General features: G+C 35.5%; 1 protein-coding gene across 10 annotated transcripts in view; it reads right to left on the bottom strand.

Moving 5' to 3' along the window:
- Positions 1-12,384, bottom strand: part of LOC136854038 (mucin-2-like) — a 228,554-nt gene that overhangs the window by 105,534 nt on the left and 110,636 nt on the right. For all 10 annotated transcript variants that reach the window (XM_067130120.1, XM_067130169.1, XM_067130096.1 and 7 more), the window contains exons 2-3: positions 9,912-10,042; positions 8,718-8,777 (exon numbers count right to left, since the gene is read on the bottom strand). In XM_067130120.1, coding sequence (XP_066986221.1) covers positions 8,718-8,761 — 44 coding nt within the window. In that variant the 5' untranslated portion in view covers positions 8,762-8,777; positions 9,912-10,042. The remainder of the gene's footprint in view (positions 1-8,717; positions 8,778-9,911; positions 10,043-12,384) is intronic.

The following is a 12,384-nucleotide window of genomic DNA, read 5'->3' as shown; positions in this document are numbered from 1 at the left end:
CCTTGAAAGTCTTACTATATCTAAGAAAGCAGAGAAACTTTGATGTCTACAAGGTTCTAGGTGCTGACAATACACAAACCACTGCTTCTGACACAAGGCTATGGTTGTTCTCCACTTGATTAAGGATAGAACCCATGATAACTTTGAAAATAACCTTACTGGTAGGAGACAGTCGAGCATCTCCAAGGGGTTAAGTATGAGATGAAGAAGTTAGTGGAAGTGCATGAAATTCTGTAGTTTGAGTCATTTTCCCCTTAATGGAAGAATGAGAGACGTTTACCAAGAGAGCTACACAGTTCAAAAATCATTTGCTCTGAGGCTACCAGGGCTCTACAGGAGTCACTGAGCAATTCTTGAACTTGAAATTTGCTCAACACTTCCTTAGCATAGATAGAGGGGAAAGGCCTTATGAGTCTGAATCAGGACAAACTTAAAGAAACACATCCACTGCTCAAGCCTAAGGGCCCTCAAAGGAGTAGTAATCAACTGGTTGTTCCTGTTTATCTGCATTCTAATAAGTCTACATTTGAGTGCTTCTAATCCCACAGTAACTGTCAAATTTGTGGATGTGATGGCCACTCTGTAGGTAGTTTTGTTCTTCTTGAATCCCCATTTACCAAAAACACTGTCCTTCTGCAGAATGATTTATCAAACCAATATCATGTTCATTTCACTCAAAGATGACATCTAGTGTTACAAGACAGAGGGAAAAAACAAAGCCTTGTTGTAGGTTTAAGAATAAAATGGTCACCTCTAGGTTTCAGCATCCCGCCTACAGAACCCGGCAACAATAATGGTCCTGGATTACTTTAATGAACATTAACTGTAAGTTGTAATCTCTTATGCTGAGACTGGATACTGTGATTGAGCCTAATTATTCTGACAATCCCCAGTGAAGCCATGTTTCCTAACAAAGAAAGCCCTTACCAATTAGGAAGCTTCCTTCAGGGCTAAAATTCTTCAAGAAGCACGTGCCTACTCGTCTTCTGACAGACAAGCCTGCATATTTCAAGAATCATTCCCACGTCACTAGATAAGAATGAGGAGGAGTTAAGGAAGTAAACTGAAAATCATATTGCACAGAGACTGAGCCAGGTGAAGCAACAGATTCTTGGCCTTTCGAATATTGTCGACAGAATTGGCCAACTTGAACCAGCTGACTAAGTAGAAAAGATTTCTTGCTCCTAAAAATCGACACCGTCCACCTATGGTAAAAAAATTCCCTGTGAACACTTATAAGAGGAGCTGTACATAAGCCCAAACAAACTGCCTTGAGCACTCCTATGTAGATACACCTCGAAGGAACTTGTGCGATTGAGGATGTACTGGTATGAGAAAAATGTCTCCTGCACATCCACCAAAACATCTAATTGTTCTTTTGGAAAGTCACTAAAACCATGCTGGAAAAACCAAAAAGCATGCGGACAGACACATAAAGTTATTCAGTCTCAATGTGTCCAAAATGGCTGCCAATCTCCAGTTACTTATGGAGCTAGGAAATAGTCAGAGGTAAAATCCCAATGAATTACCACCTGGCCCATTTCATTCTCTCTAATTTATAACTTTCTGCTAAAGAATGAAAGACTACTGAGGAAGACAAATGAACAGTTGTAGGAGACTAAACCAGTGGAGGGTAACCTAAAAGGAATCATAACTCTCCTCCTTTGCCTCCATCACGTAAAGTCCTGTTCCTAAGTTGCTCCAAGCATGCCAGGAAGCCTGCAATTGCCCATCTACCAGAACGTGAGGGCCGCACTTACCCCCAAAAGGTATAAAACAAGACTTACACTAATATAACCTCCCTTATCGCCTTAACCTGTGCGGCATAAGCCTTTACTGCAGATAGGAGCATAAGTATTCTCCTCTCCTCCAAACTGAATTAGTATAAACATGAGAACATTAGCCTGCAGCATCAGTAATGAGTTAAAAACTAACACTCTTCCTCGTTAAACTCCCTCTGGCACCAAGAACCCTTAAAGTTTGCTCCAAAAACACACACTAAGCTGGCACCTCAACCTCTCTAAGCTGACGCAGAGAAGTGACAATATAATAAGCAAAAGTTCAATAAAAGATAAAACTTCAACAACCTAAACTGAGACTGTTTCAACATGTCCAAAGCACTTTTCAGTCTCGAGTTTGTCTCTTCATAGAAAAGAGAAAAGAAGACTGAATCTTCTACCAATGACAGTTTAAGCACCGATTAAGTGCCTGTATCGCAAGAGGTGGTGCTCCACGACTTCATAAAAAACCAGAAGACAAGCTTCGGCACACCTAAAGGAAGCTTTGTGCGCCTGAGTACAATAAAACTTACAAAACGCACTCTAATTGAAGGAGAAAGCTTGGTTTCTCTTCTCCAAATACTTAAAGGGTGCCAAAAACTTGAAGACAAACAAGACCTATTCTCCATGTGGCCTCTTTCCTCAACTAAATGAGGAAACAGCCAAGCACAGTGCTCCAGCAAACACCGATCAAACCGAAGGAGATCCTCTGATTCAAACTACTCTTCCGCCAGAAGGCAACAGGAGGTGACAGGGAGCGACACCTGGCAACAGGAGGCGACAGCAGCTGAGCACCTGCATCGCACCCACTACTTGACGAGTCCACATGAGTAAGCCAAGCGAAATAAAATGAGGCGCCAAAAGAAAATGGTAAATGTTGGGAGGCGGGGGAAAGAGAAGTTACGACTCTCCTGCCTCATCCGAAAGCGAGTCAACAGGCTTGAGAGCATTCCCATACGACACATCCTTAGAAAACTATGTAGCTAGAATAATATCTAGCTTGGAAACAACAGAAGAACTGTAAACCATGGTATACTGTATTTGGAAAGAGAAACATAATTGAGGCAGAAGTAAGAGATTTGTCGATAGCCAAAGAAAATACATGTAAAGAATAAACAAGTGCATTTCGACAGAGAATGAGGAACAGGCTGGCAGACAAGGATTTAGAATGAGCAAAACATGAAGAGATTGGTTAAACAATCGACTGAGTTGACATACCATCAGAATAAAGTAAAACTTGCTACAGACACATTTTTAATGAAACTGTCTACTGTATACCTAAATACTGTAATTAGTCCTATTGGTGCTAACAACTTCATACTAGGTGCCAATGACGGCAGAAGTCACATACATAGCGAAGATTAACATTTACCAAAATGATCTTTCGGCTAACACATTATACGAGACTATGAGCGTGAAAAACGGAGAGGCAGGTGATGGAGGGCACAGAACCACATCGCCCTCAGAACCGACCAGGTTCCATGGCAGTGGCTTCTTCATTTGAAACACACCTGGTGAAGAACAGGTGTGCTAGACAGTCATCTGGGCAGATATATGATCTTTTGTTTAAATGCCGACTTGCCTATTGGCACAAAGATATAAGCTAACTTTAATGGTAGGTAAGGTTCATCCCAAATAAATGTAAATGACATGCACCTTTTATTCAAGCGTACAGTATTTGGCAGTCAGTCATTTACTTTAGTCTAACTTAAAACAACATTGTTGAAAGCTGTTAGTGTTTTGAACGCATGCACTGGGGAAGGTTGCAAATTCATGGTCCTAAGTCCAGGTTTGCAAGCATGTGCTGTACACAGTTTTTAACAGCTTTGTTCCTACCTGTGTCATGTAACTGCTGTGAGTTGTGTCATTACTTTCAGTACAAGTAATATTGCTATAGTCTTGCTCCCTCTTTTCCTCTCTATGACTTAAGCCTACACTTGCTGATCAGTATTGTATTCTAAAGGCAATTACACTCATAACAACACAGGAAACATTATACCAAGGAATATTAAATTAACTCCCTTTGAAACAATTTTGTAGCTTATGTATACCTTTAAAGAGTAGGCAGTCCCCGACTTACAGAGGGGGTTCAGTTCCAGCGGCATGCCATAAGTTGATTTCTGCAGTAAGTCAGTGCTTGGCACTGTAAGCACCATTAACGGCACTTATGGCACCATAACTAGATACCTATTCTTGTTGTAAGCACTGTTGACAGTGCTTTAACGGTGCTTACAGCGCCGTAACTGGATACCTATTCTGGATAAATGTATTTGAAAAAGTGCCATAAGATCAGAAATGTTGTCAGTTGGTGCTGCCATAGCTCGGGGACCCCTGTACTTCATACATGATTTACCCTCCACTTCTTAAAATCATAATAATTTTCTACAGAATGCTTTCTCAAATTACAAGGGGTATTTCTCACCATAAATTCACTGGAACTACTAAACTTCTCAATTTACTGATAAGATAATGCAACTCTTAGCTGTTCTAGGACACTGAACCCCATACAATCAACACCCAGTATTCGTGGTTGATGTGTACCGCAACCCCCTCCCCAATTAGCTAAAATCCACGAATGCTTAAAACCCTTCTAAAAGTGCTTAGAACTGCCTACTTTGATAGTTCAGACACAAAAAAAAACTCTAAAAATGGTTATACCTGAGTATTTTAATAGTTTTATCACAAAAAGTGCTTTTACTAAGAGATTCAGAGCCAATGAAACACAGTTTTTCGGCAACACCTTTGTATCATAGCATTGGATGAAGGTGAGAGTTGGCAAGTGTATATTTTATAACCCTATCTAATTTTTGCAAGTATTATTTAGTACCTACGTTCAATACTTGTGGTACTGATCAGAGTAAAAGTGTGTTTCCTATGCCAGAGCCATCAAAATCACAGGTAAGGGTTTTGAACACAACAGTGACGTTAACCTATGACGTCATGAGGCTCCCCCCAAAGTGAAGAGAAGTTTTCATATGGGGAAAACATCACTTCATTGTGGTTCTGCCCACTTGCCGATGACATATTCAGTAATTTATAGTAGTACCCAAGACCAAGAGAGACAAGGTCTATCCAATTGGGTGGAGTCGCCTCCCACCTGGGGTAACTATGTAGGCGATGACGTATCTTAGAGTTACCTACTCATTACGGCAGTTCACCTGCTGACGCAATAAGGAGGTAGATAAAGCTCCACCTACATGGGAGATTTTCGGGGTAAGTGAGCAAACTTCTCTTTCTCTCGGTCTTGTTAGCACCCATCCTAGGCTTCAGTGATATCAATGATGGCGAGCAGAATTTGTCATTGTCCCCTTAATTGCATTATCATTCTCAATAATATTATTATTATTATTATTATTATTATTGTTATTATTATTTTGTGGAGGTTTCATCGCAACTTCAACAGCAGTTGTTGGGACTAAGTTGTTAGCTTGGAATTCTTCCATTTTCTTGATATTTGTACTGTTTCTACTTTACAAATAATTCAGTTTATGTAATTCATCCACATCATGAACCAGACTATAGCTCATTTGTTCAGGGCGGGAATACAAAGACAATCCGTTTTGTTTCATCTCAGTTTTCGACACTACAGTAAACCCCTCGTATTCGCGTTCTCATAATTCGCGGACTCAAGCATTCGCGGGTTTCTCTGTGGAACACATCTAGCCATTATTTGCAGAAAATTCGCCCATTTGCGGTATTTTTCACTGAGAAATATTCAGTAAGTACAGTACTATATTTTCATATAATTTTCATGAATAAATGCACTTTTTGTGATAAAACTATTAAAATACTCAGGTATATGCATTTTTACAGGGTTTTTCTGTGTTTAAACTATCAAAATGGGCAGTTCTAAGTGTTTTTTGAGGGGTTTTAAGTATTTGCGGATTTTAGCTATTTGCGGGGGTGTGTGGGACGCATCCCCCGCGAATACGGGGGGTTCACTGTACAGCCTTCTATTTGCAGCAAGTAAAGAGTGGTCACTAGAAGTAGAATTCAAATGAAAAGCAATGATACCTCATTTCCCTCAATTGTTAGAGGTATAAAGGTCAACGCCATCGTTTTATTTCAGTTAATGTAACCCTTTGCTATTTTCCTTCTTTTTATTTACTTATGTCTTACAGCACCCTAAACAGCGCTCATATACTCGCTGCAATGGTAGGAGTCAAGATTTTGAGGGCAAGCTATTATTTACCTACTTAATATCAATCAAATGTAACACGATTTATATTGATATGCATAGAAAGGAAAATACATTGAAATCAGTTTGAACGATAAACATATTGTTATAATCATTGTGTTTTACTAAATATGTTTCAGCTGTACAAATAAAATGTTTAACACTATATATAATTTATTTATAAAATGTCTTCATCATCACTTTCGAGGAAGAGGTCATCATCCCCGTCCTCATCGTCACTAGCGATGTAAATGATGACTGGTTCCACGTTCTCATGGATATTGTCCGACTTTCAGTACTCCTCCTCAAAGTGAGGGGATTGCCTAACAGCTGCCCAAACTTCTGGGGTGGCCAAGTAGCTATTAACCACTATAGAAATAATTACCTATTCACATCACAGTAAATCTTGCCATGGGTCTTCTCGCTTGTATAAAAAGTGGCAAGCCGTAGAACAAATGCAATCTTGCAACCACGGGGACAATTCCATATCCTGCTGGCCATTATCGAATTTGTTGAAGACTAGACTGTGTAAGCGTTAATGACTTACTGCCTACCTGGTAGATGGGCGGAGCCTCATGATGTCATATTATGCTTATGTCATGAATGGTTTTAGGATCCTTGTCTGTGATTTTCTTGGTTCCGGCATTGGCGGCTTCATTTTACTCTATTAATATCAAAACTGTCGAACTTAGGTACTAAACAATACTTGCAAAACTTAGGTAGGGTTATAAAATATACACTTGCCAACTTTCACCTTTATCCGATGCTTTGATAAAAAGGTGTTGCCGAAAAACTGCGTTTCATTGGCTCTGAATAACTCAGTAGTCATGAAAATGATACGAAAATACAGTAATTAGTGAGTATTTCTCAATGAAAAATATCGTGAATAGGCGAATAATGTGTATACCGGATTATAGCATGCAGGAAACAAACAGAGGGAAAATAATCTGATATAACAGAGTTCCCATACCTTGGGAAGCAATATTAAAAATTATTTTGAATAAAATTCATGAAGCATGATGCAACATGAATTTCTCTACCTCCAAAAACTCGTTCTATTATAATCAATTATCTTCCAAGCAGTGATGCTCATAAACCTTCACAGATTGATTTTTATCCCTACTGGCACTTTTTTTACAGCAGAAAAGCTAAGCAAATGTTGGCATAAGTCATGGAAAAGAAATATCTTGTCCCTAACTTTTATTTTCTTGAATTTTGATACTGAAAAAATAAGTTGAATACATAACAGATAACAGATATAAAAGGTGAAATCATTCAAACAGTAATTAATTTCATCATGAACAAAAAAGAATTTATTTCCCAATTTTCCCTAATAATTTACCTAAATACTGTCGGAATGATTCAGGAAGATGTACTTTTATACTGTGCTAACATGAAACTATTGGAACAATTATAAAAACTCGGTGATATGCCTTCCACTCGCACACTCACATTCTGATGTAAAAGGGATCCTAGCAGTGGGTCTTTTCATCATTTAAGTTTTACTTATTTGTAGCTATTTTTGAAAGCAACTGCTTTGGTACATAGCTATCCCTTCTTAGAATGGCAACTTAAAAGAATTTTATTTTCAAAACGTCTTGTGTATAAAATTTCTTTCATTCATTATTTATGCAGTACATAGGTATAATAGCATAGGCTTACCTAATTCATTAAATAATGAAATAATAGTACTAATAGTTCTAACCATTGCTAGTCTGTGAGTACTAAGTCTTTGTAAATCCTCAATAAAGGAAAATTCCAAAAACAGAGAAACTGACTAAATTAAATATATTAAAATATTTGGTGCACTGTTTGCTTCTTCTGTGAATAGCCGAGTCCAAAATTGTCTACGAAACGTAACATGACATTAAGTAATTATTATAAAAGCAACATACCTTAATCCCTCAAATATAATTTTAGTCAACGCATTTCTTTGTGCAATAACAACTTAATTTGCTCTATGACTTGCATAAACTAAATATAGTAGTAGTCATGTGATGATGGCAAGCATGTTCATCAGTAAAAACAAGTTTTCAACCATTGAGAAGTGATTTCCCATTAAAAAAGAATTAACTGAATGTAAGCCTCCCAGTTTTTAAGTAAAATAACTTAGAAATGCCAAATCCTATCAACAATGACAATGAAGTATATACGTACTCAAAATTTCATTAAAATTATAATCTTCAGATTTTTTAAAGCCCTACAAAGTCAGCACCCATAACCATTACATGACATTTTCACAAAACCAGTGGATTAATAAACAAAAAATAAGAGCAATGTTCAGCTAATTCAGCTCCAGCTACTAATAGCAATATTATGACTACAAAACACAGTACAAAGCACTACATTGGTGACACTATTGTTTTGTATACAGCAACTACAAATATAATGAAAATATACTGTATACTTCAACTCTCCCCAAAATAAATATTCTTTTTAATAACCATATACCATACTTGAACTAATATTCTAATGAGTCTTCATCTTGCCATAATACAACGTCCTGTAAGGTTTTTGTTAAAAATGTAGTCTAATATTTTCAATCATAAAGCTATAAGCATGTATACAAACACATATTTAAAGTGACCTAAAGCCATCACCTACAATTGCTACTCTTAACTGAAACAGTTCAATAAAAAAAAAGCAAAGGTCATGTAAGCTCCTGTTATCCTCTGCCTTATATAACACAGGAATATAAAATTCAGTGACCACAACAGAAAAGAGAAGGCCCAACCAAACATAATACTGTAATGGAAACTTACCCTATTACGTCAAGCAGTCTCTGTTTCTGGCCATCATCATCCATTGCAAGCTAAACATGACTGTAAATGAGAGAAGAAAAATTAATAACTACCGTACTTTTTATTCTAATAAAGCACATGGATCACATTAACACGAAGTACTGCTATTCATCAAACACTGACTCAGGGTCTGTTTAAAATACCTAACCAATAATGAGTACAAGGAACTAGTGAATGATGCTTATCACAAAAAAAACACCCATAACTCAAGAATTCAAGTCCTATAATCAGAAAAAAGAAAATATATATTTAGAAAACTTATCATGGCTCATTTCCTTACAAAGCTGTGGACATGAAAACTGTGATATCCTTAATACTACAGTATCACAATTTTAAGAGCCCCATACTTTTGCAGAATAGTGGACACCTTAAGATTATTCTGTATATTAACAGTGCACTAGTAAACTATTCTCCTAATGTAACTATAAAAAAACAGCACCAGAAATATTAGTTCCTATCTAGGATTTAATGCTTGATGAAATTTCACTTTTAATTAAAAAATAAAATTCACCACAAAACACAACTGGGAAAATACAGTGTATACTGAATAAAATTAACCAAAGTTAAGCAGGGTGATTCTTCATTCGACAAGAAGCAAAATTTTTCCGCAAGTCTTTCACTGTGTAATTTCACAGCCAAGATACATCTGGTAACTGAAACTAACTGCTACTCTGGTACTGTTGGCTTTCAATATCTATTTGATCTCCATTATTTATTCTACTATACATGGTTATTCTTCATTTCCATTCATTCAGAAATCACAGGTGCTGTAATTGCATAATCATTAGCCAATAACTAAAAGAAGTGCAAGTCATGTTATGCTGAGAGCCTATAAATTGTTATCACCCATATCCACGGATTCATGGAATAATCACCTTTTTAACAATAATCTGGCACAGAATGACAATGTAAGGAATTCTGTTTAATCCAGCTTAAAGGGTTGAGTGTAAACTGACAGACAGGTATAACCGTTGCAAACTTAGCAAATTGGACATCTGCCAAATTAAAATATAAAAAGATGGAAATACTGAACTGAGGAATATTAATGTAATAAACAGTGAAAACAAAAATACAGTACTGAACTAAATAAAGAACAAACAGCAGACTTAAAAACATACAAAAACAAGAAAAGTGATAAAATAAATTTAAACTAACCATGAGAAACATGATGACATAAGGATTCTCAAAAAATGATCCTGGAAACGTCTTCTGAGTTCAGAAAATATGTTCGGATGTTGAGGTTCTAAGTTCTTGATATTTTGCATAGGCCTAATCTTCTGGAAAATCTGTAAGAGAATGCAGCATAGTTAGCACTTTACTAATAATGAAATGCTTTGGGAATCTATCTATATGGCACACTACTGTACTTGCTTCAATCAATCTCTCTTCCACTTTTCAGTATATACAGCATAAAAAAGATATCACACACATGAAATGATTTATACAGTTTTAAAACCTCACACAATTTGATTACAAACTATAATATATATATATATATATATATATATATATATATATATATATATATATATATATATATATATATATATATATATATATATATATATATATATATATATATATATATATATTATATATATATATACATATACATGTATAATATATATATACAGGCAGTCCCCGGTTTACGATGGGTCCGACTTATGACGTTCCGAGGTTACGACGCTTTTCAAATATATTCATCAGAAATTATTTCCTGGTTTACTACACATTCCGAGGTTTGACGCTTACGACACCAATCCGACAGAAGAAATATGGCTCCAAATTGGCAAAATAATAAAAATTTGGAGGTTTTTTGATGAAAAACTCAATAAAAATGCACCAGAAGCATTAAAAGTAAGGTTTTCTTTGGGGTTTTTTTGGGGTAAGAACAGAACCCCCATTGTAAACCAGGGACTGCCTGTGTGTATATATATATATACGTATATATATAATTATTTATTATTATATATATATATATATATATATATATATATATATATATATATATATATATATATATATATATATATACATACACATATAGATAGCTATATAAATATATAAATATATATATATATATATATATATATATATATATATATATATATATATATATATATATATATATATATATATATATATATATATTAGTTATTACTGTATATTTATATAGCTGTATATATATACAATATATATATATATATATATATATATATATATATATATATATATATATATATATATATATATATATATATATATATATATATATATATGTTTTATTAATCATGGTTATGCCACTGCTGTGCAGAGGTCAAACAGGGCAAGAAGCGGATGCTTGGGTGTTTTCGGATTCAGCATGGCCCGAGCATGACTAGCCACTTCCGGGGCAAATTCAGCATTGTCAGCCTTCTCGAAGGCCCTTGGTTACAACACACGTGGAACGAAAGTAAAGTCAGCATGGAAAATTCCAGAAGTCTGATCTGGTTACTGATCCGGATTTGTAGGGAGTGTCATTGCGATGATGTATGTTCGTCTGTTTGAATGGGAGTGTCTGATAGGCAAGTGCGAGATCTTTTGTGAAATATGGGCATTATTGTTGTTGGTGCCAGTTATCATAGAAGGTGAAAAGATAAGCTCCCTTTTACCCGTTGAAAAGGTAAGCTTAAGACAACTGTGAACATTCAGTGCCTTGTCATGTACAGTATTTTATTATTTCTTAATGCCTGTGGTGTTTCTTATTATTATTTACAAATTTTCTTTATTGGGTTTTAATTATGTTATGGGAAATATCCCCTGTTGTCTCATATTAGACTAATGTAAAAATGTTCTTTGACAGTTGTTACTGGGATAAACAACATACAGGTGTGCAAATAACATGGGCAATGGTCGGGTGACTGTTTTAGACATCTGTCTTTATTGTGTTTGACTAATGGACTTTGGTATTAATATGGGACACTTAGTATCAATGTGGGAGAAAGGGAATTTGGTTTCTCTTTTATAATCACTTATGTTTTAGTGACGTTGTAGGTGAGGTTTAATAACCTGCTATTACCTAATTTTTTTTTTCATTTAACCAATCTCATGTTGGGTTTACGAAATGATGTCCATTTTTGTATCCCAGGTTTGATTTAAACATACCCATTTAGATGTAGGATTGTATTAGAGCTTGAGAGAGAAAAGATGGTTTTCTTCGGTCAGCTACCAGCCTGCACGACTTTTGCAATGTAAATGAAAAGGTTGTATGAATGTTTGTTTCATATAACATATATATATATATATATATATATATATATATATATATATATATATATATATATATATATATATACATAATATACATGCAGTAAGCCCAGTATTCGCGGGGGATGTGTACTGTACCCCCCCCCCTGCAAATAGCTAAAATTCGCAAATACTTGAAACCGCTCTAAAAACACTTAGAGCTGCCTTTTCAATAGTTTTATCACAAAAAGTGCATTTAGTCATGAAAATTATATGAAAATACAGTAATTATGGAATATTTTTCAGTGAAAAATACTGTGAATGGGCGAATTTTCTGCAAATAATGGGTAGATACGTTCCACAGAGGAATTCGCGAATACGTGAGTCCGTGAATCGTGAGAAC

The sequence above is a fragment of the Macrobrachium rosenbergii genome, chromosome 3 (genome assembly GCF_040412425.1).
Source record: "Macrobrachium rosenbergii isolate ZJJX-2024 chromosome 3, ASM4041242v1, whole genome shotgun sequence".
Taxonomy (NCBI): Eukaryota; Metazoa; Arthropoda; class Malacostraca; order Decapoda; family Palaemonidae; genus Macrobrachium; species Macrobrachium rosenbergii.
This window is presented reverse-complemented; position numbering and strand designations above follow the sequence as displayed.